This window comes from Eriocheir sinensis, chromosome 4 (assembly GCF_024679095.1).
Source record: "Eriocheir sinensis breed Jianghai 21 chromosome 4, ASM2467909v1, whole genome shotgun sequence".
Lineage (NCBI taxonomy): Eukaryota > Metazoa > Arthropoda > Malacostraca > Decapoda > Varunidae > Eriocheir > Eriocheir sinensis.
The window spans coordinates 28,251,377-28,276,881 of record NC_066512.1 but is presented as its reverse complement, the minus strand read 5'-3'; the positions used below and the strand labels follow the sequence as shown (position 1 = coordinate 28,276,881).

General features: G+C 44.5%; 1 protein-coding gene across 1 annotated transcript; it reads right to left on the bottom strand.

Moving 5' to 3' along the window:
- Positions 1–803: 803 nt before the first annotated feature.
- Positions 804–24,360, bottom strand: LOC126981813 (uncharacterized). Its single transcript, XM_050833386.1, has 3 exons — positions 23,880–24,360; positions 7,168–7,326; positions 804–1,522 (listed from the first exon to the last, which is right to left on the bottom strand). Exons 1-3 carry the CDS (start codon positions 24,343–24,345, stop codon positions 1,311–1,313), a joined length of 837 nt encoding a protein of 278 aa, XP_050689343.1. The 5' UTR covers positions 24,346–24,360; the 3' UTR covers positions 804–1,310.
- Between the last annotated feature and the right edge of the window lie 1,145 nt (positions 24,361–25,505).

Below are 25,505 nucleotides of genomic sequence, written 5' to 3'. Positions count from 1 at the left end.
TTGTTCTTACCTGCTCCAAAAATATTGTTAAGAAGAATACTTTAACCCCAGGTGTTATGCTAATGATTACCTCTTCCTACCATTACCAAAGCTACGTACCAAAAGATTCTAAGCATACCCAGACCCAACAACCACTTCTCTACTATCAGTGGTCTACATGTAAGAGTGAAACAGTACAGTTCCATGTCTTGGATGACTAGAGAACTTAACCCGGTAGCAGCGAAGATCATGTTTCTTAATGGTCCCTCTAAGCGAGAAAAATGAGAAAAAATCATCACTCACACAAACCATTTCATAATATATATCAAAGCATTTGTGATCAGTTTATGTATCATCCATTTTGGGGGTTTATATCATGGCACAAATTTGGCCCGTCGCTGCTACATGGAAAAGCCACAAATTTGGCTCCATCGCTGCTACCGGGTTAAATCATGATCTGCAACTCTTCATCAGCTGGACAGAAGAAAAAACACAGCTCTTGTGGCTTGTATAAATGATTAAGAAACAGAAGGATATCTGAATCAGCTCTTGTGGCCTTTAAAAAACTAAGAGATGCCTGATTAATCTCTCTGGCTATTATAAACTAATTGATTCAGGTTGAGACAAAAGGATACTTGCTTCTTACTGTAATAATACTTTTAAAAACTGCTGTCTTTCCCATTATGCATATAACTATCTTACTATCAGAGCAATGTTTTCGAAATGAGTGACAATAATAACATTCATAAAACGACTATGAACTTGCTTGTTTATCTAATGTCAAATATTAAAACTAGATCAGAATGAATAAAGTACAACTGTAATGAGTTTTTTTACAATTTATTTACCCACATATACAACCTATCAACAGTTAACATTTCAACAACACCAACTCCTTTCATCATCAGCCTGGCTATTAGAACATACAACTGTTTTCTATCGCTAGTCAAGTGTTTAACAAGTACGTATTGTCATTATAAATTATTCACAAGTCACATTAATTTCTGTAGCTATCCAAGCATTCCAAAACCTGTGTTCCAAGAAGTTACTGAGGATTTGACGAGACCTCTGAAAACAACTACTACATAGATACAACTTTACAGGAAGGCAGATATTTTGTACAAGAGTCGTATTTATACCTGGGGTTAAGTTTTGTTACAGAAATGTTAAGTCTGAGATGTGTACACAGAAAGCAAATGTGTCCATAGAAATGTCTACAAGTGCATGTGTGTCTGTGGTGAGGAGGAAGAGGAGGACGAGGAGCAACAGGGCTGTGCATGTGCTGTGTGGTCCTGGGCTTACGAAGGTCTACTCCCTACGTCTTCCTGCACTCACATGACCCTGGCCAGCAAGGGGAAGGCGACCACTGCGAGGAGGGGGGCGAAGGGGGTGGCCAGGCCGGGGGCGTCGTTACAGAGTTCCTCGTCACACTGGCACACTTCCATGACGTAGTCCTCAGACCGCTTCTGGTAGCAGTCGGGGTATTCCTCGCGCCTCTTGTAGCCACATTCGCGGTGCATCCTCACGACGGTCTTGATCTCCACTGCCATGAAGGAAAGGAACTGTTAGTGCTTGGAAGGGATAGTGGAGAGGTACGTTACACATAGACCCAGTGTTTCAGAAGTACTCGTCATGACTTAGCAGGTGTTACAAGGCCAATACAGTTTTTTTCCCTCTGTCTATCTATCTTTGACCATCTTATCTATCTATCTCCCATTCTTTATCATTCAAGGGTTTCACTTTCAATGAAAATGAGCTGTATCAAATGTATACTTTTAAGGCCTTCCGTTTTGATCAAGTTTCAAGGCTTACAATTTGAACGCTGTTGAGCTATCAGATGTTTACTTTCAAGGCTTTGAGTTTTGATAATGTTGAGAACTGTGTGGAGACTGTCACCAAAAATGCATTGTGACTTAACCTGTGTGTGATTCCCGTGTAATGTTTCATCTCGTCCCCAAGCTAGTATTTAGAAGAGGGTCAAGGTTAGTACTGTCAGATGCTTCCCTCTCTCACATCAACTATTTCCAAAGGTCAAAAAGGAGATCAATTGGATTTTAATGAGTGTTTTCTAGGAACATGTTACAGAGGAAGGGTCAAACTGCCACCAGGGTCATACAACTACCCAAGGAAATGACCCAAACTCTTATTATAATCTTGTTAAATACATGAGCTTGGGTGCCGAAATGTTAAAAAATATAGCCCTAAGTCTCCCATCCATGACACTGCTTCAACACTGGGTCATGTGCTCAATATTCACAGGAATGTATTTATACTTTTTTTCTCATAATCAATCGGTACAGAGGAGGAGCCAGCAGCTGTGGGGGATAACATCAACATCATGCTCTTTAGGTGATTTAACACTAGGATATACACTTAATGTTTACGTGTATATATAGATATGAATGTACGTATATATACTTTCTTTGTCACAATCAATGGGTACAGATCGCGGAGTAACCAGAAACTGTGGAAGCAAACATCAACATCACATGCTCTTTAGACACAAGAAGGGAAGACAGCACCAATGCTCGGGTTGACATTCCCCCCCTTAAAATAAAAGGGACAACTTGCTTATAGTCCAACTCATATTTGTGTACAGTAAATAAAAAACAAAGAAGAAACAATTAACTTTGAAAGCGTCTCTCCTCTGGGAATTAGATGCACTCACAATTTTAGTAGTAACCATAATTTCAATAGTAATTTGAGAGTAATGTATGAGTTACTTGACATGTAGTATAATTATTAACTAAGTGTGGCCAACATCTTCCAGCTGCCAAAATTTTATCCCGTGCAAAGATAAGTTGGGTTACAAGATGCTGCCCTCTGCCCCTGAAATTTGATATGGACACAAATGATACTATTGGCATTATCTGTCCTTCTCCGGTCATCAAGAAAGCATTACCTACTCGTTTGATATTGCCATACACGTAAACATATAATGAGGATTCGAGTAACATAGTGAGTTAATTTCTACTCCAACCATAAGCATGTTCAGCGATACCATTACTATTTTATTCATATTTAAGTATTTGTTTTATGGTAAAGGAAGCAGCTTGAGGGCAAAATCAGAGACAAAAAAAGCGAACCGTCTTGAAAAACTCACAAGTTGTTGCAAAAAAAATTTATGAGGAATGAATGGCTTCTTTAAAATTACAAGACATTAAAAAATCTCACTAAAATCTTGCAAAAAATCTTCCCATCTTGCAAAATCTTATTAGAAATAAAGTTATATGGCATCTCAAAACTTGCCAAAATTTCAGCATCTTTTTATTATTTTTTTTGTGCATATCTGACTATGTTACAAATAGCCTCCGTAGTTATGGAAGTCCAGCAAGTGTCAAGCAGTTCTATTGCATGGCAGGAAGGGGAACAGGAACAGGAATTTAGTCTCTAAGGAATGAACCAGATTGGAGGTATTTGATGGCTTAATAATGGAAAATACAAACTGGTTATGGTGAGAGTGTGTTAGGGAAATGATGATGGTGATGATGATGATGTGTGTGTGTGTGTGTGTGTGTGTGTGTGTGTGTCATCTTAGTCACTCTATATTGCAACTGTTTCTTTGCTTATATTTTTTCTGTTGGTGTATGATGAGAATAATTACATAGCGATGGTGATGATGGTGATGAAGTGGTAGTTGAGGTGGGAGGAAGCAATAAGCTGTAACAAAGTGGCGGTATTAATGTTAATATAGCCACTAGTTTGTTGTTATTATTACCATTATTAGTTCTATTATTATTATTGTTATTATTATTATTATTATTATTATTATTATCATTATTATTATTATTATCATTATTAGTCATTACTATTTTGAGCATAACTAGTAATGCTGCTGTGAATATTAGTAAATCTAGTATTGTTATATTGCCTACTGCTGTCATTACTACAGTACTACAGTGGTCCTATTATTATTACTATTATTATTATTATTATTATTATTGTTATTGTTATTATTATTATTATCATTATTATTATTGTTATTATTTTCCTTATTGTTATCTTCTCTTAGTAGTAACAATATGACCATAATCGTTATTCATCATTATACACATTATTGTTGTCTTCCTTGACCTATCTTTCCACCAAAACAGATAAATAACTTACAGTAAATCTATTCAGTGCTAAATAGTTTTCATGGCTGCAATAGTTATAATTCTTATCAATTAATTATTTGTTCCTTTGATTAACAAGTTCAGTGCCTGATTATCTAATGCAGTGCACAGAGCCATGTCAATATATATATTTTCTCCTACAGCTACTATAATACAATATCAATCAAGCTGTAACATTCATACATTTAATAGAAACCAACTGAAATTCAACCTGAAATCATAAACAAAAGTAATTCTGGAGGTACAACGATGGGGTGAAAAAGAAGTCATTAGAAAAACTGCAATGATGCAGTGAAAAATCTCAAAATGTACACCACTGAGTGTCAGGGATCGAACCAAGGCCTTCTGAGTGTATAAGTCAGGGCAGCATACCAAATGAGTCACTCATGGACTGAAAGGCCACCATGCCAGGGACCACTTCTGGGGCACTTCGCCTGACACCCCAGCTCCAGCGTTGCCAGCTACCATGAGCATGAGCAGGGTCACCTTTACCTTCAGGACCACAGTGATAGGCTGGGGGGTTAGGTAATGTGCCACAAGTGGCCCCTGGCACAGAGACCTTTTAGTTCATCAGTGGCTCAGTTGGTATGCTGCTTGACTTCTACTCAGAAGGCCTGGGTTTGATCCCCAACACCCAGTGGTGTACACTTCGTAACAAAAAACATTGAAGATTCAGAAAGAAATTGCAAGGAAAAAAAGAGGATCCATTAGAGAGTCAAAAGAATGTTGGAGGTAGATACAGCAATGGAAAAAAAGGACCATTGATGGTTCAGAAAGATAGTGGAGGGAAGAACAAGGAACTCAAGGAGAGGGAGTCAACATAAACGAGATGCATATCCACATCATGGTGCTTTAGAGGCAGGAAACAGCTGCTGGGGGAACACTGAGGTGCTGAGGAGCAATACGGGTCCCCATACAATGCTACTCAGCCAAAGAAGCTTCATTAAACATCATACAAAATCAGACAAAAAAAAATGTCAAAAGAATCATATCATTCCCGAAAGAAGAGGATATACAGATTCATTTCACATACTCACTCCCACATTAGTTGTAGGGACCACAACCAAGCATGAACCAAAAACGTGCCTTTGTAAAGAATTAAGGGTTCCCTGGATTATTATCTTTTTATTTATTTACTTATTTTTTTTTACCATATACTTATCTGTGAGGTGATGTGAATAACTTACTGTCAACTGAAACACAAAGAATGGTTTACTCTTATATTGCACAGATACATAACAGAATCATCATCATATGGGTGGTCAGTGACTAGTTAGTAAAGCTCCACTACTCCCAAGCTTTCTTTTTATGGTGACTACTCGACCTTCATTGGAATAAGTCAAGGGAATGTAGTTACTATATAGTCCTAAAAAAAAAATCTTTGCATAACTGAAAGTTGAATCAATTCATAATAGACTTCTTGATTGACTTTGTGATCTTCTACTAAAGGAACAAGTCAAGTGAATGGAGTCATTAGTACTAAAAAAAACTTCTTTCATCTGCATTCATAATTGTACGTTAAATGAATTGAAAACAGTCTTCCATTGAGCTCTGGACACAATAAATAAAGTTCAGTCTTAATAAACTTTGTGATCTTCTAAAGGAACAAGTCAAGGGAATGTAATTACTAGTATACATAAAAAAAAAAAAAAACTCATCTGGATGCATAAACGAAAGTCAAACTAACTCAAAATAATCTTCCTCTGAACATGATAACTAAAGCTCATTCTTGATAAACTTTGTGATCTTCTAAAGGGACAATTAAGTCAAGGGAATGAAATATAGTACTCAAAAACTTTCTCCTATTCTCTTATTTGCATGTAAGATTGAAAGGGAAACCGATTTAGGGCTTATTCTTGATAAACCTTGTAATCTTGTAAGGGTGTGAGTCAAGGGAATGTAATCGTGGTATTCAAACACTTAATTCTCCTTTGAATACATGATGAAAAGTTAAATCAATGCAAAACAGTCTTGTATTGAACTCTCGGCATGATGGTTGAAGCTCATTCTTGATAAACTTTGTGATCTTCTAAGGAACAAGTCAAGGAAATGAAGTTACTAATACCTATAAAAAAAACTCCCTTCCTCTCATTTGTATACATGATGAAAAGTTTTATATAGCTACCAATTCACAGTAGTCTTCTATTGAGCTCTGGACACAAAAATCAAGGCTCATTCTTCTTAAACTCGATGAAAATAACAGTACTAAAAAAATCCTTCCTAATATTTCCATACATGACTGAATATAAGACCAATTCAAAATAGTCCTCCATTGAGCTCTGGACATGTTAATTAAGGCTCATTCTTCATCAATTTTGTGATCTTCTTATGGCGCAACTACTAATGCCAGACTAAACTATCCAATGTTATCTCTACGTAAGCATCCTCAGCCACGTATGTTTGCTGGGTAATCTTTAAACTATTCAGAACATGCAGTTATCCTCCTCCTCACCCACTAAAACACTTCGCCATGGGTACCAGTGTAGTGGCAGATTTTTGTAAAGTGTTAAGTGTTAAGTGAGGCCCTCAGTGGCCGTTGATTTTCTCACGCCAGAGGTCCATCGCCCCTCTCCCATACTGCAGAAGTCATACTCAGAATGCTACGGAGATGCGCAACGAGGCCATGTGCAGCTATAGCCCATGGGTACAACTAATAATAATGATAAATACTCCAAGAGAACACGAGACAACACTACTACAATCCGCCCTATGGAGTATATTCGCCCATTCATTTCCGCTATCCTAATTACCACTCATATAAAAGTCTCGGGTGTACAGACCACTATGGTAAAGTTACAGTTGGGGGCACGTAGCCTCGGTGCGCATCTTTGTAGCGTTGTCCCTTGAGCCAACCGATGAATGAGTGCTGGAAAGGAATAAAACAGAAACCCTCCTCCGATAAAACTCGATACTTTCCACGCACCCACAAAGGCAATGGCTACGCTAACGGCCAACGAATATGTCAATGCTGAAAAGGAATAAGGAGGAAGAGAAAGGTATAAGGAAACCCACTTATAAAACGTGATAACTTTCCACCCACCGAATGAAGACCGAAGAATGACTCAGCACTTACTCATCTCCTTGACTTTCCTGCAGAAGGGCATCGTCTCGTTCTCCATCATGGGGCACTCCTTCCCGAATGCGTTGATCATGGCCGGGGAGTCACTTTGCATAGACTCATTGCAGGCGGAGTCCGTCTCGGAGTTGCACACGAAGCATCTGATCGCCACACCTGCAGGATGGAGAGCATTATTAGTATATATATATGTCACACCTGAAACGCCAACTTGAGACCCACAACCCCTGCAAGAAAGATATTACTCTGACCGTTAACTTGAGAGCTACATCTACACAAACTAAACATGGATTTCCTTTTCTATTTCTATATCTTTCATATCTTCTATATTTCTATAGGGATAAAAGAGACGGACCAATTAGGCAAGACAGGCAAGCAACTCAGCAGATCAGATTCTCTCCTCTCACTCTCCTTTCAGTGCAAATCTCTCTCTCTCTCTCACACACACACACACGCACACACATGACTGGCAAGACCCTCATTATCTCATCACATGCACACACTCGCCGCAAGCAAACTTTCCACTCACTGCCCGGTTCAACCTCTCTATTCAAGCTGTATAGGAACGAACGAACAGTAGTAGTAGTAGTAGTAGTAGTAATAGTAGTAGTGGTGGTGGTTTTAATTGCATTGTCTGTACAGCTGCGCAAGCCTATAAGTTGTAGGTAGTAAAGTACAGCTGGAGGTATAAGATATAATAAGTAAAATTTTAATATGCATGGAAAAGATATAATCGATCCTGGTATGGTATGGAGAGAGAGAGAGAGAGAGAGAGAGAGAGAGAGAGAGAGAGAGATGACAGAATTGACAGAACCAGCCAGCACTAGCCTAGCAAATTCACGTAATCAACATCTCTTTTTTGCAAGCAGTCACCAAACCAACCCTTCCTGTAATGCGCTGACCAGACGAAATACGTGAAAAGCAACTCGTGAACACAGCAATCTCTCTCCCCCTCTCTCTCTCTCTCTCTCTGCTAGTACTAATATGCCCCAGTAACTTTCCCCCTGCCATAGATATTTAGGAGTGATGTTAACTTTTACTGTGTGTGTGTGTGTGTGTGTGTAAGCAGGGATAAACGAGAGTGTATGCGGTTGAATACTAAGTTTGCTATGTAGAGTAGACGACAGGATAGCCTCTCGGTAACTTTTCCTTGCCGAGTGGAAGCGTAGAGGGTAACTGGATATGCAAAGAGAAAGAAGGGAAGAGGAGGGAGAAATTAAGAGCAGGAGGAGGGGAAAAGCAAGGGAGAGAGGAAGAGCAGGGAGAATGGAAGAGATAGATAGGCTACAGGAGGAGGGAGGAAGAGAGGAAGAGCAGGAACGAAGGAAGGGTTTGTGGGAGAAAGGAGCTGGAACAAAGGATATGCAGAGAAAGGAAGAATTAGTGGGGGAAAGGAAGAGCAGGGGTGAAAAAGAGCTGGAACAAAGGATATGCAGGGAGAAAGGAAGAGCTAGAAGGCAACAACAGCATCAAGAGGCATCCATTCGTTCTGCATCAGCGCCACCTCAAATGAACACACCCACCCCAGCCCTCTCCACCTCGCCCACCCATTTCACTGAGACTTTCGCAGAGGTTGTGGCGTTAGTATTTCAATGGTGGGCTGTTTAATGAGCCTAGTGATAGGTTGACAAGGCTTCTGTAACATGAATATGGAAAACACTCAAGATATTTGTAGTTTTATGAGCCTGGTAACAGTTTGACAAGGCTTCTGCACAAGGAATATGGAAAACACTCAAGATATTTGTAGTTTTATGAGCCTGGTAACAGTTTGACAAGGCTTCTGTAACATTAATATGGAAAACACTCAAGATATTTGTAGTTTTATGAGCCTGGTAACAGTTTGACAAGGCTTCTGCATTATGAATATGGAAAACACTCATGATATTTGTAGATTTATGAGCCTGGTGATAGTTTGATGAGGCTTCAGTATTATATGTAAAAACACTCATATTTGTAGTTTTATGAGCCTAGTGACAGTTTGACGAGGCTTCTGCTATACCATGAACCTTGAAATATACTCAAGGGAACCCGACTAACCTCCTTTGTGGCCCTTGGAAAGAGGTTTTATGGGAGCAGAAAGCGTTTGAGAATACGGGCTTATTTGTTTCTTTGAGCAGATACGCACTTATTCATGTTTATTATAAGAGGAAAATGGGAAGGGAAGGAAAGGTTAAAGAAGGGATGGAAGGAAGGAAGAAAGAGATGAGAGCGAGAGGAAGGAAAGAATGATTGATTGATTGATGGTTTATTATTGCAAAAGTACACCACAAAGGAGAAGGAAGGAAAGGGTAACTAGAGAAAGTAGTAAATAAAGGCAAGTAGGTATACAAGGTGAGGTAATATTAGGACAGGTAACACAGCACAGGTAGGAGAGACGGTCGGTTCGCTGCCAACACCCAAACAGATGGACGAGACAGGCGTGGTGGTGGTGGTGGTGGTGGTGGTGCCAAATAGTTGTGACGTAATCGAGTGCCCTGTTTACCGTCCAAGTAGTACACACACAAAAAAAGATGAAGTAGAAGAAGAAGAAACATAAGTAGTAATAGTAGTAGTAGTAGTAGTGGTAGAATTAGTAGCAGTAGTAGGAGTAGTAGGAGGAGAAGGAAAGGGAGAAGGAGAAGTAAGAAAACATCAAGAAGTAAAAAAAAAAAAAATCAGAATCAGAAGAACAAGACCAAAAAGTAGAACAAGCGGAACAGGAAACACAAGACGAAGCAGAAGCAGAAAAAAACCCCCCGCATACTTTGAACACTTAAAACAATCATAATCCATCAGTTCACGAGCTAATCTTATCCAACACATACGAAACAAAATGTACAATACTCCTAAGAGACTGGCATAGCACGGAGAGAGCAGAGCGGTTCGCCAAGTCTTACGAGTAACACTGAGAGGGAAAAAAACCTTCTCACGGGGATGTGGAGGCGAAAATAACCACTGGAGGAGAGAGAGAGGGGAGGGAAAAGGGAAGGAAGGAGGGAGGGAGTCAGTTATAAATCCGTTCTGCTCTTCTTCTAACTATAGCTACCGTGTTCTCTACTAACCTCACTGTTAACATCATCTAATTTCACCTTCAGCAGGGGACTTTACTTCATTATTTCTGTTTTTATCACGAGAAGGCGAAGGAAGGTAGGAAGAAGAGAGGGAGAGAGTGTTTGTGACTTTGTGGGTGTATTGCTTCTCTTCTAAATGTACCGTGTTCTCTACTAATCTCACTGTTAACATCATCTAATTTCACCTTCTGCAGGGGACTTTACTTCATTATTTCTGTTTTTATCACGAGAAGGCGAAGGAAGGTAGGAAGAAGAGAGGGAGAGAGTGTTTGTGACTTTGTGGGTGTATTCCTTCTCTTCCAAATGTACCGTGTTCTCTAATAATCTCACTGTTAACATCATCGAATTTCACCTGCAGTTGACTTTCCTTCTTTCTTTCTTTTATAACCACGAGAGGGCGAAGGAAGGTAGGAAGGAGAGAGGGAGTGTGTGTGTGTGTGTGTGTGTGTGTGTTGCTGCTCCTCTAACTGTACCGTATTTTCCTCTAACCTCACTATTAACATCATCTAATTTCACCTGCAGTTGACTTTCCTTCTTTCTTTCTTTTAAAACCACGGGAGGGGGAAGGAAGGAAGGAGGGAGGGAATGTGTTAGTCTGTACTGCTTCTCAAACTATGATATATAACCTCAGTGTGTTCTCGCCTCATTGAACTCTTAATATCACCATCCAGACACCTAATGCAATGGACTTCCCTTCTTTTATAACCATGAGAGGGGGAGGGGGGTATGGGAGGGAGGGGGGGAGGGTATGGGAGAGAGGGAGGGAGGGGGGTGTCAATGTGTACTCCTTCTCTCCTATAATATAACCTCAGTGTGTTCTCGCCTTACATAACTGTTCATAATATCACCCAATATCACCTTCTGCAGTGGACTTCACTTTTCTCTGTCTCAGCAACGTTGCCAGACTGTCGTACTCTGCCTCTTATGTTGGCTGATTTCTGACTCAAAAACGGCTTTCATCACCCAAATAACTGCCCTCATATATGGTTATCATTCAAATGGTTAATTATTGAGGCTTTTTGGCAACAGTTATGGCCCAGAAACCGGTAAATACGCGGCTCTGATTACGATAATCTGGCAAGAGTACGATAATCTGGTCTCAGCATCACTTAATCACCTCGCCATAAGCTTCTCGTCCTCAACATCTTCCTATATAAAAGTACTAGTCCATTCTTCTCCTTTCAGTTTTAACATCACACATAGAGCACTTCACCACATGGCCCTCGTACTTCATGCAGTTTTTCTTCTTAACATCGAATAGACAGTACCTCACCACAAGATCTCAGCCCTCCACATCGCTCTATATATCGGTTACCACTTCCTCCTTGCTCTCTCTTTCCCTAATATCACATCGCAAACACCTCACCACAAGCTCTCAGCCTTCCACATCGCTCAATATATCGGTTACCACCTCCTCCTTGCTCTCTCTTTCCCTAATATCACATCGCAAACACCTCACCACAAGCTCTCAGGCCTCCACATTGCTCTAAATATGTTACCACTTCCTCCTTGCTCTCTCTTTCCCTAATATCACATCGCAAACACCTCACGACAAGCTCTCAGCCCTCCACATTGCTCTAAATATGTTACCACTTCCTCCTTGCTTTCTCTTTCCCAAGTGTCACATCGCCAGCATCTTACCACAAGCACCTCGTCCCCAGCATCGCCCTAATATGTTTCTACTTCCTTCTTGTTCTTTCTTTCACATAGACACCGCATCACCACAAGCTCCTATTCCTCGTCCTAATCGGTTATTACATATTTATCCTTTCTTTCCACCGAAGCATCACACACACATATATTTCCTCACCATAAACTAAACTCGTCTCACTACACCGCCCTAACTGGTTACTATCAAGTATTATTGGTTACCTATGTATCTTTTTGTCTCTTTTCCCCCTAAAATCATACATAAAGTGCCTCCCACTAGCTCCTCGTCCTCAACATTGCCCTAATCGGTTATACAATCCTTCATATCCTTTCTCTCCTGAGCATCATACAGAAACCACCTCACCACAAGTTCTTATTAAGCCTTAACATCGCCCTAACCAGTTACTTTATTTTGTGTTCTCTCTCTCCACCTGATCACAAGCCTATTATTATTATTATCGGTTACTACTTTTTTTTGTCCTTTCTCTCCTCTTAAAATCGCAAAGACAGCACCTTATCCCGAACTCCCAGCCCTCCACACCGCCCTAAATATCAGTTACTCCTTGCTTCTTGTCCTTCCTATTCGTCTTAATTAACATCACAAAGGCACCCTCGCCCCTTTTAGTCGGCCAGTGACGCAATCAGGCACAAAGATGAGGCAAGTGTGTGTCTGCCTTGATTGTGTAATGACTGTGTGTTAAATGCTAGTCAGCTGTTTAATGAGAGAGAGAGAGAGAGAGAGAGAGAGAGAGAGAGAGAGAGAGAGAGAGAGAGAGAGAGAGAGAGAGAGTTACTACTTGAGAGTCAATCTACAACAATAACACTACTCAGCCTGACTTGGTATATTTTCGTCACAAATTAAGTTTCGTCACAACTTGAATGTTCGGCCCAGTGCAAGGACAGCCAGAGCTTTAGCAAGACAACCTTACCAAGACCAACCTTCCTTCTTCCTAATATTTCTTTAAGAGCAAGGGAGACAGCTTAAGAAAAAAAAAAATAGCAACAAAACAAAAAATAACGAGAAAAAAGAAAAGAAAACGAGAGGCCTGCAGAGAGGTCAATTTCGGGTAGAGAGGTGTCTTGATACTCTCCTCTTGAAAGTGTCCAAGTCGTAGGCAGGAGGAAATACAGACGAAGGACGGCTAGCTGTTGCAGAGAAAGTCAACGAACGTAAGGTCTTGTTATGAACGTTCTAAGAAGCCGGCGTAGAAAGTTACACAAGGACACGGACGGATACAGCGAGACTTGGATACTGGGAAGGGGGAGGAGGGAGGAAGAGAGGAGGAGGAGAGGGGGGGGAGGCGAGATGGGGTAAGAGATGCTCTATAATGGTGCCCCGTCACACTAATAACTCTCTCTCTCTCTCTCTCTCTCTCTCTCTCTCTCTCTCTCTCTCTCTCTGTGTATGTGACCCTCTCTCCTACACACAACCTCGGCCTTGGACCCTGAAACTACACAAAACAGGATTCAGCAACCTCTCGGGACGCCTGTGAGTGGAGGAGAGATTGCTTACACGCACCACCGGGGACTGACAAGTGGTGGTGGTGGTGGGAGGGAGTGACGGCAACAACCCCCCCAAAAAATTACTCAACCGTGCGCGCGTGTGTGTGTGGGTATGTGTACAGCGGCAAGGACTGACTGCGGGGTGGTGTGAGGCTGCTGCTTGGGGAATTTAGCGAAGCGAAACTAGGTACCTTCTGAAGCCATGATGCAGCGAGGACTGACACTCGTACAATCAAACGTTTATGGGTCTTGTTGCGACTGTTTTCTAAGGCCTGCAGAGAGAAGCTACGTCGGGTTGCCATGTGTGTTTGTCCCGTTCACGGCGCAGAAGCCTTCCAAAACTATACCACCGCCAGGGTCACGAAACCACCCTTGGAAACCCGCCGGACAAGTTCTGCGAGAGCTTTTAGAAATATACGTACTAACTAAGCCTTTGAAAAGTTTGATAATATGGACCTAATTTCGTGTTGGTGGGTGGGGGTGGGTAGGATTTTGAAAAGAGACCAAAGACAACTAACTCAATGATTGTAAGTAGCAGGGGGGACTGATATTGGTGATGGGCCTCTCGGATAACAAAACTATAATAATAACTATTTTGAGACGAGACTGAAGCCAACTAACTCAATGATTGTAAGTAGCAGTGGGGACTGATACTGGTGATGGGCCTCTCGGTTAACAAAACTATAATAATAACTATCTGGTGCTCAGTTCCGTGTTCTTTGATTGTCGTATCTAGGAATCATTGTCGAACTACACAGGGGAACGCTAGGCAGAGCTGCTGGGATGACCGCCACACCGTCACTGTCCCCCTCCATTCCTCCCTCCACACAACCAACACCACGCAACGTACGTCCACATCTGTGCATGATAAAATCGCTGATGCTATCTCTCTGTGCGACGGCGGCGGCGGATGTGTTGAACTCGAACGTGCACTATACAACACACGAATACTCCTCAACTACAGCACCGCCTCGCCATGGAAAGAGAAGGAAGGGCATTTGATACTGATTAAGGCGAGCAATTGCCAGGGTTTTCTAGGCAAGCTGCAAACCCCAAATGAGACCACAGGCGGCCAGACGGAGAACCAGAGGCCATGATCTGAAGATGAAGGTCCCTCTACTATACATCACTGCCTCGCCATGGGGAAAAAGACAAATGATGCTGGACGATTACAGAGTTCCTAGAGAAGCACGATAGAGATAGACGATAGACAGATCCAGAAGAGACGATCTGAAGACATATAACACACGAAGGTTCCTCCACACCACCACCTCGCTAGAAAAAAGATAAGAAAGAAAGCCACGTGAAAATGGTTAGCGAGCGATTACAGAGTTTCTAGGCACACAGGATTGGGAGACGATAGACAGAACCAGAAGCCACGATCTGAAAACATACAGGAACATACGAAGGTTCCTCCACACCACCACCTCGCTTGAAAAAAGATAAGAAAGCAAGCCACGTGAAACTGGTTAAGGCGAGCGATTACAGAGTTTCTAGGGACGCAAGATTGGGAGACGATAGACAGAACCCACGATCTGAAGAAACATACAGGAACACACGAAGGTTCCTCCACAACATCGCCTCAGTAGAAGAAAATAAGAAAGCGACGTAAACGATCGTATAAAGAGTTTCTAGGCGAACACAAGAAGCAGCAAGGACTCAGAAGCCACGATTTGAAGAAATATACAACAACACACGAAGGTTCCTCCACAACATCGCTTCAGTAGAAGAAAATAAGAAAGCGACGTAAACGATTGAATAAAGAGTTTCTAGGCGAACACAAGAAGCGAGACGGAGAATCAGAAGCCACGATTTGAAGAAACGTACAACAACACACGAAGGTTCCTCCACAACATCGCCTCAGTAGAAGAAAATAAGAATGCGACGTAAACGATTGAATAAAGAGTTTCTAGGCGAACACAAGAAGCGAGACGGAGAATCAGAAGCCACGATTTGAAGGAACGTACAACACACGAAGGTTCCTCTACAACACCGCATCGCCAGAACAAAAGGAAGGAAAAAAAGAGAAGAAGGAAAGCCGCGTAATGCTGGTTAGGAGGCGGATGAGTACACAGTTTCTATAGCCTAGTGCAAGATGCCACAGTCTGAAGGTATACAGACACAGGAGGCCACTGATGTTATGTAGTGAAGGGGAGATGAAGAAGAGGAAAAAGAGAAGGAGGAGGAACAGAGGAAGAAGAGGAGAGGCGACAGTGAGAAGGCAAAAATACAGGAAGCCATATGTTATTTCGTGAAGGGGAGAAGAAGAAGAGGAGGAAGAAAGCAGTGCAGGAATAGGTAACACAAAACAGATGCATGGCTACCAGACACGAGGCCACTTACTCAGACAGACACGCAAATCTAGGAGGAGGAGGAGGAGGAGGAGGAGGCGAAGGAAAAGAGAGAAGGAAAGGGTGAAGAAGGAGAAGAAGGAAGAGGAGGAGGCCAAGGAAAGGGTGAAGAAGGAGACGAAGGAAGAGGAGGAGACCAAGGAAAGGATGAAGAAGGAGAAGAAGGAAGAGGAGGAGGCCAAGGAAAGGGTGAAGAAGAAGAAGGAAGAGGAGGAGGCGAAGGAAAATAGAGAAGGAAAGGGTGAAGAAGGAGGAGGAGGAAGAGGAAATGAGAAGAAGAAAAAAGGTTCAGGAGGATAAAAAACACCACCAATAAGGATCCGTGACTGCAGAAGGACACACAAGGAGGAGGAGGAGGAGCACTGAGGGAGGCTTGAACCATTGCATTGTGTTACGCTGTCGTGATTTACGGTGGCACAAACACACGCAAGCACAATTAACAATAACAACAACAACAACAGCAACGTTTCTCATCTATAACATCCCGTCTTTTTGTCCTTTTCTCTCCTTCTCCTTCTCCTCCTCTTCCTCTCCGATTGCCAGTTTCTCTCCCCTGTCTGTCCCTCCTTGTCTAACATCCCTTAACGTATATTCCTCCATGCCTTCTCCTCCTCCTCCTCCAGTTTACATATTTTCAGCTACGTCATCTCTCTTGTTTGTCTCGCGCTAACTCCTCCTCCTCTTCTTATTCCTTTTTTTCCTCCTCCACCTCCTCTTCTTCTTCTTCTACTCCTCATCCACCCAGCAGTTTAGACTCCACCTCCTTCCTTGCTCCTCATCCTCTCCGCCCCTCAACATTGTACCAGCAGTCAAGAGAATCCAACCCCCCCCCCCTCTCTCTCTCTCTCTCTCTCTCTCTCTCTCTCTCGATTCAACTATTACTGGGTGCTGCTGCTGCTGCTGATGATGATGATAGTGATGGCTTCCTCCCTCGACGCCCCTCTCCTCCTCCAGGCCACTTGTACTTTTAAGGGTTAAGGGCGGAGCGTAATGACAACAAGGGCCGTGTTATAGTGGGGCCTACCTAACCTAACCTAACCTTCCCTTATGGTCTTACCCTTACTCCCTTTCCCATCCTCTTTCCTTTATCATCGAGCTTCCCTTCCCTTCCCTTCTCTTATTTCTTACCTCTCACCCTTCCTATAACACCAGCGCCTACCCTTCCCTTCCTTTCCCATACCTCTTACCCCTTCAATATCACCAGCGCCTTCCCTTCCTTTCCCTTACGGTCCTATCCTTCCTAAACCACCAGTTCCTTCCCTTCCCTTCCTTTCCCTTACGGTCCTATCCTTCCTAAACCACCAGTTCCTTCCCTTCCCTTCCTTTCCCTTACGGTCCTATCCTTCCTAAGCCATCAGTGCCTTCCCTTCCTTTCTTTACGGTCCTATCCTTCCTAAACCACCAGTGCCTTCCCTTCCTTTCCCTTACGGTCCTATCCTTCCTAAACCACCAGTGCCTTCCCTTCCTTTCCCTTCCGGTCCTATCCTTCCTAAACCACCAGTGCCTTCCCTTCCTTTCTTTACGGTCCTATCCTTCCTAAACCACCAGTGCCTTCCCTTCCTTTCTTTACGGTCCTATCCTTCCTAAACCACCAGTGCCTTCCCTTCCTTTCCCTTACGGTCCTATCCTTCCTAAACCACCAGTGCCTTCCCTTCCTTTCCTTACGGTCCTATCCTTCCTAAACCACCAGTGCCTTCCCTTCCTTTCTTTACGGTCCTATCCTTCCTAAACCACCAGTGCCTTCCCTTCCTTTCTTTACGGTCCTATCCTTCCTAAACCACCAGTGCCTTCCCTTCCTTTCTTTACGGTCCTATCCTTCCTAAACCACCAGTGCCTTCCCTTCCTTTCTTTACGGTCCTATCCTTCCTAAACCACCAGTGCCTTCCCTTCCTTTCCTTACGGTCCTATCCTTCCTAAACCACCAGTGCCTTCCCTTCCTTTCTTTACGGTCCTATCCTTCCTAAACCACCAGCGCCTTCCCTTCCCTTCCTTTCCCTTACGGTCCTATCCTTCCTAAACCATCAGTGCCTTCCCTTCCTTTCCCTTACGGTCCTATCCTTCCTAAACCACCAGCGCCTTCCCTTCCCTTCCTTTCCCTTACGGTCCTATCCTTCCTAAACCACCAGTTCCTTCCCTTCCTTTCCCTTACGGTCCTATCCTTCCTAAACCATCAGTGCCTTCCCTTCCTTTCCCTTACGGTCCTATCCTTCCTAAACCACCAGTTCCTTCCCTTCCATTCCATTACGGTCCTCTACTTCCTAAACCATCAGTGCCTTCCCTTCCTTTCCCTTACGGTCCTATCCTTCCTAAACCACCAGTGCCTTCCCTTCCCTTCCTTTCCCTTACGGTCCTATCCTTCCTAAACCACCAGCGCCTTCCCTTCCCTTCCTTTCCCTTACGGTCCTATCCTTCCTAAGCCATCAGTGCCTTCCCTTCCTTTCCCTTACGGTCCTATCCTTCCTAAACCACCAGCGCCTTCCCTTCCCTTCCTTTCCCTTACGGTCCTATCCTTCCTAAACCACCAGTTCCTTCCCTTCCTTTCCCTTACGGTCCTATCCTTCCTAAACCATCAGTGCCTTCCCTTCCTTTCCCTTACGGTCCTATCCTTCCTAAACCACCAGTTCCTTCCCTTCCTTTCCCTTACGGTCCTATCCTTCCTAAACCACCAGTTCCTTCCCTTCCTTTCCCTTACGGTCCTATCCTTCCTAAACCACCAGTTCCTTCCCTTCCTTTCCCTTACGGTCCTATCCTTCCTAAACCACCAGTGCCTTCCCTTTAAGGCCTTACCTTTCCTATAGCTTCCGCGCTTCCTATAGGCCACGCCCACCCACCCGAATAGCTATTTTTAGACGTCTCTCCTAAAGGGATGCTGGAGAGAGGAGAAAGGGAGCGAGAAAGGGGAGGAGGGGGAGGAGGGTTAAGAGAAAGAGATGATAGAGATGAGGAAAGAGGGGAAAGAGTAATAGAGGAAATACAGAACAGGATGAAGAGGATTAGAAAGAGGGAAAGGAGAATAGGGAGTGGAAATGAATAGGAGGAAGAGGAGGAGGAGGAAGAGGAGGAGGGTTAAAGGAAAGAAGATAAAAGAAAAGAGGAGGAAGAGGAGGTGGAAATGCAGAACAGGATGACGAAGAAGAGGAAAGAGAGAGGAAAGTGGAAGAGGAAGAGGAAGAAGAGAAGTGGAGGAAAGGAGGCAATAGAAGGAAGTTAAAGAGGCGATGAAGAGTAGAAGGACGAGGAGGAGGAGGAGGAGGAGGAAAAAGAAGAAGAAGAGGAGAAACACCAAAAAAAGTGAAAAAAAAGAGAATGAATAGGAGGAGCAGCATCAGTAGGAGGAAGAGGACGAATAGAAAGAGTAGAAGGACGAGGAGGAGGAGGAGGAAAAAGAAGAAGAAGAAGAGGAGAAACACCAAAAAAAGAGAAAAAAAAAGAGAATGAATAGGAGGAGCAGCATCAGTAGGAGGAAGAGGACGAATAGAAAGAGGAGGAGGAGGAGGAGGAGGAGGAGGAGGAGGAGGAGGAGGAGGAAGTATTCAATATCGTCGGTTCATTGAAGTTGGAAGGGCCGTGACGTAACTCCGGCAGGTTGGAGGTTGTTAGAGAGAGAGAGAGAGAGAGAGAGAGAGAGAGAGATTTACATAGGAAATCAGACCACACAGACCCCATGATCCAGACTAGGTGGTCTAGAGAGAGAGAGAGAGAGTACTATACTTCTCCTCCTTTTTTCTCATCCTTCTCTGCTCCTTTATCCTCTTCCTCACGTTATTCTTCTCCTTTTATTCCAGTCTTCCATCTCTCTCTCTCTCTCTCTCTCTCTCTCTCTCTCTCTCTCTCTCTCTCTCTCTCTCTTTTCTCATTCATTCATTCACTCTTCTCTTCATTCTCAATTTCTCCCATCACTCTCCTCTTCGTTATTTTCATCCTTTTATTTCTTCTTCCGTTTCATCATCATCATCTCTCTCTCTCTCTCTCTCTCTCTCTCTCTCTCCTTTGTTATTCCACCTCCTTAAACCTTTCTCACCACCACCACCACCACCACCACCACCACCTCACCGCCCAGCCAGTCTGACCTTAATAAATGATAAACTTTCACTAAACCCCAACGGCTTACTCTACCTATGAATGTGTGTGTGTGTGTGTGTGTGTGTGTGTGTGTGTGTGTGTGTGTGTGTGTGTGTGTGTGTAAGGGTCTCGTCTCGCCCAGTAACTACTAACACTTTCTACTACTACCACTACTACTACTACTACCACTATTACTACTACTACCAATGCCGAACATAAATGAACCTGGTGACTGCAATAACCGGGAAAGTAGGAAGTGGCAATTATTGGATTCTGTGTAACCAGGAGGAGGAGGAGGAGGAAGTGAGGGAGGCTGCAGGTCCTCTCCCCACTTAAGAAGCCAGTCGATAAATGAGACACGGGGATGAAAGTGCTTAGCCTGCGTGCGCCGACGACCACACCAGCATCATCGTCTCCTACCTGTTTCTCTTAAAGTCATCTCATCTCTCTCTCTCTCTCTCTCTCTCTCTCTCTCTCTCTCTCTCTCTACTCTTCCTTACTTCTCATTAACCTTTCTACTGTTTTACCTTTTCTTCTTCATCGTCTCCTACTTGTTTCTCTTAAAGTCATCTCTCTCCATCTTCATCTCCACCATCACCAGCATCATCATCTCCTACCTGTTTCCCTTCTACTGTTTTACTTCTTCTTCTTCATCTTCATCATCACCAGAATCATCATCTCCTACCTCTGTTTATCTTAAAGTCATCTCATCTCTCTCTCTCTCTACTCTTCCTTTCCTTCTCATTAACTTTTCTACTGTTTTACCTCTTCTTCTTCATCTTCATCCTCACCATCATTATCATCTTCCTCCACCTCTCTTTAGTTATCTCATTTTCCCCTCTACTCCTCCCTACCTTCCACTAACCCTTCTACTGTTAAATCTCGTCTTCATCTGCATCACCTCCAGCATCCTCATCTCCGACCTCTGTTTCTCTTTCGTCACCTCATCTGTCTCTACTCCTTCCTACCTTCCATCAACCCTTCTCCTATTACATCTACTACTATTATTATTTTATCTGCTATTGTGCCTTCGTTTGCAACCCTCCTAACACACACACACTCTTAACTAGACAATACTTATCCTCTCTCAGCTCCTCTTCGTCTTCTTTATCCTTTTAAACATTCATTTCCTCCTTCTCCTCTGCCTCCTCATCATTTTTTCAGTCTCTCTCTACTCCATTCGTTTCTTCTCCACTTCTTCCTCATCCTCCTTTTCTCTCCCATCCTTCTCCTTATAGCTCTTCCTTTTCTCTCATCGAAATCTCCTTCAACCCTTTTCTCTCCTGCCGGCTACAGCGTGAGGCAAAGCGGGAGTCACATCAGTCCACCCGCGGCACCTCAGCTGAGAGACTTCGGGACCTGCTGATGATGCCAGGCCGACCTACCGCCCCACCGCCCGTTGCCTCGCCTCACCCGGCCGGCCCACGAGGACTGTTGAGCAACCCGCCCGACCTCTCTACCCCCACCCACTCCCCACATCCCTCATCCACCCAGCTGCCTCTCTCTCCTCTCCCTCATCCCCCTCCTCGCTCTCCCTTCCCCATCCTCTCGACTCATCCAGTTTTTGTCTCAACCACCTGCGAGAGAGAGGCCTGACTTACGCCATCCGAGAGAGAGAGAGAGAGAGAGAGAGAGAGAGAGAGAGAGAGAGAGAGAGAGAGAGAGAGAGAGAGAGAGAGAGAGAGTTGGCATCACCCTACTACTAATACTGCTTTCTCCATACTTTCGTCACACACACACACACACACACACACAACGCCTACACTTCGAGGATGGAAGGAAAGAAGACGAGGAGATTTGATGACTACGAAGAAAGTATACATTCGTGAGTGGATGCCTTACGTGTATACATAAGAACAAAATACACCCATCTTAAGTATAATACATCAAAGTCAAGGCACCGGAGCAGCGATTTCAGTACCATTGTGGAAAGGAATCGAATCGTCCAGGGAATGAGATGTGCGATAGTGTATTAGAGTGAAGAAAGATAAATAATATAAAGCCACTGAAAAGCATTGTGTGTGAATAAGCAGAAGAGAGAACCAGGAGGAGGAGGACCTACGAGGCGATACAAAGCGATACAGGTCAGAAGAAGATAGGAAGTTCGTCCGCCCACCTTGCCACGGGGTCCAGGTAGGAAGGGAAGGTAAGGGAAGCAAGATAAAGGAAAGAAAAGATATGGGAAGCAAGATGAAGGGAAGAGAAGAAGGGGAGGTAAAAGAAAGCACGAATGAAGTAAGGGAAGCAAGATAAAGGAAAGAAAAGATATGGGAAGCAAGATGAAGGGGAGGGAAGAGAGAGAAGGGAAAGGAAAGGAAAGCATAAAAGAAGTAAAGGAAGGGAAGGGAAGCGAGAAGGGAATGGGGACGGGGACAAATCAGACCAACGAAGGGAAGGGAAGGGGAGGGCACGGCAGGAGAACCTAATAATCTGCCCCATCAACTCTCCTTTCTGTTATGGCGTACTACCCATCGTTCCCTTGAGCCCGGCGGTGTGGCGTGGCATAAGTGACCCGCTGGATGAGTCTTGTTTGTGCCCGGCATGCAGCACTGAATCCATCTCGCCGTCCGCCCACCTCACCCAGACAGACATACATACAGACAGATAGACGGACAGACAGAGAGACGCACGGACGGACAGACAGTAAGAAAGGGAGAACGTTAGAGGAGAGAAGGAAGAACAACGATATTATGATCTATAGGGAGTATTTGAGGACGGACGAAAGAACGAAATCATAAGAGAACGTAAAATAAAGAAAGGAAGAACAACGATATTATAATCTATAGGGAACGTTTGAGGATGGACGAAAGAAGAACGAAATCATAAAAGAACGTAAAATGAGGATAGAGGTGACGACATTTATATCAAGATAGAGAACGTTAAGGGAGAATAAACGAAAGGACAAAAAAATCGTGTCAAGGAACGTAAAATGAAGGTAGAAAGAAGAACGAAATCATGACAAGAGAACGTAGACTGAGAAGAAAAGGAAGAACAAGAAAATAATGATAAAAGAACGTAAAATGAAGATAGAAAGAAGAACAACGAAATCATGATAAAAGAACGTAGAGTGAAAAGAAAAGGAAGAACAAGAAAATAATAAAAAAGAACGTACAGTAAATATATATAAACAAAAGGAGAGCAATATCTTCAGAGAAAATGTGAATGAGAATAGATGGAAGGAAGAACAAAATCATGATAGGGAAAGTTAATTGAAATGAAAGGACAAGAAAATAATGAGTGAATGAAACGATTGAGTAGAGAAATATACATCAATCTAGCCAAAAAAAAAAAAAAAAAAAAAAAAATAGTAGAAATCCACCCCACGAAAAAGTTAGAAAGAAATGAAGCGTTAATACAGGAGGGAGGGGGGGGGGGGAGAGAGAGAGAGAGAGAGAGAGAGAGAGAGAGAGAGAGAGAGAGAGACCCTGAGGCATCTTACATCAGCTGTTTCCTCTTAACCATAACTAACCATCAGCTGTGTTTCTCCTCCTCCTCCTCTTCCCTATCCTCCTCCTCCTCCTTTTCTTCCAACGTCGGTCTTTGTTGTAACGTCTTTTTAACCAAGTCGTAAAAACTGATATAAAAGAAATCAACAAAACCAACCAGCCACGCCTCGAAAAACTGTTAAAAAAGACAAATCAGCCCCATTATTGCTCAAGACCAACACGACGTTTAAAGTATCAGCAGCAGCGTCTGTGACATGCTGGGTGTGGCGACTGTCACAGTGGGCTATCCTACCTGACCTGACCTGACCTGGATTGGTGGGCTTTGCGACAGGCCTACACTGGCTATGGATGAGACACAGTATGGCCTGACCTGTCTGTTAACTGCTTTATGGTTAATCTGTGCCGCCACACACACACACACACACACACACACACACAGTACCCAGAGATCGACTATAATGAGCTTGGTCTAATCGGGAGGGTACTTGCTGGCGATGAAGAGTCCAACTCGTGATCACGCCGTGGTGAAACACACACACACACACACACACACACACACACACATACACACACACACGAGTCCAGCACGTGATCAGGCCGCGGTGAATCACACACACACACACACACACACACACACACACACACACCAAGTTGGCTCCAAACGATGGGGTGGGTACTGGTAAGCACTGGATAGAGGGCGCGAGTGTAGCACGTGATCAGCCCCTGAGTGAGTGACTGACACACACTTGTTACAGGCGGCTGGGTCACCGTCTGCAGGTGAACGCGGCGGCGGCCTTTGGAGCGAGGCAGAGACAGAGCGCCAGCCTCGGGAATGTCCCCGGCGGGGCATCCTGCGGCCACGGCATGGTACGCGCTCACCGAGGCCTGCGTGCTGGTGCCAAGTTCGCGTCTACTTTGGGCTGCACGCGACCAAAATAGGCGGGCGTGGGGAGCGGCCCTGCTGACGCTGAGCCCCGCCGTGGGTGAGGACTCGTGGCGGGTGAGGTGGGCCTGGCCGGGGCCGGGCCGCGGCGGCACCAGCGGGTAGTAACCGGGAGAAACTCCGCCGTGAAAGGTCAGCATCTCGCGGCTCCTGGTGACCGGCGCCGGCATGGTGACATGGCCCAGGCACCGCCACCCCTACCACCGCCGCGCCGCGGGGCAAGTTTCACTGCCACCAAAACTTGACGCGTCGAGACAATTCGTCGCACCACAGCACACCGCTTTACTAACACACAGACACACTGCAGAGGCAACTCACCAGTGCCGACCAGGGCGAGCAGGGCGAGGGAAGAGATGAGAACCTTCATGACGGTGAAGTAGGAGCCTTGAGGAGAGAGACGGAGCAGGCGCAAAGCGTCAGTCACCCACCACTGCTAGATGTGCACTGAGCAGGGCTGAGCCGCTGCAAGTTTCTCACTCTCAGAACAGTCGACTGGGGACCAGAGAAGACCGGCTCTTGGCCGGCGCCCGTGTGTGACGGGGAGGGGGGAGAAGGGGAGAGGAGTGAGAGGGACGGGGAAGGGGGGGAGGGCAGCAGCGGGCCTGTGCTCCCATTACTGTGTTAAGAAAGATTATACACAACCATTGGACGGGCGGAGCGAAGACCAGTCAACGAGAAACATCCTTTGCTACAGCAACAACAACAACAACAACAACAACAACAGGTGCAATACCCCACCCGAGGGCGGAGCGGGAGGAGGACGGGCGGGGGGCGGGGTGGGAGGATGAGGGGGACGGAGATGGGGCGGGGCAGCCAACCATCTCAGCCTGGGGCGGAGGGCAGGCGGGGAGGAGGGGAGGGAGGGGCGGGGGAGACGGACGATACGTGGAAAACTCTACCGACGACGACAACGAGGAAAACTTTGTGTCTAGGGGAGGAAATGGGTGGGAGAGAGAGAGAGAGAGAGAGAGAGAGAGAGAGAGAGAGAGAGAGAGAGAGAGAGAGAGAGAGAGAGAGCTGGGCTGGAGTAGAATATAATGGGAGACTTACACAAGAACAGGGCAGGAGTTCTTTAAATGCTGCGGCACACACACACACACACACACACACAAAGGGAAAGGGTGAAAGGGGTGTAGGATAGAAAGGATGAAGGGAGACAATGGAAGGGGAGGGAAGAAAGGAGGAAAAAGGAAAGGAGAAGAGAAGGGAAGAGAGAAGAGAAGGGGAGGGGAAGGAAAGCACGGATGAAAGTAAAGGGAGGGAAAGGAAGCGGGGAGGCAGTGGGGAGGGAGATCGAGGAAGGGAAGGGAGAGAGAGGGGAGGGAAGGGA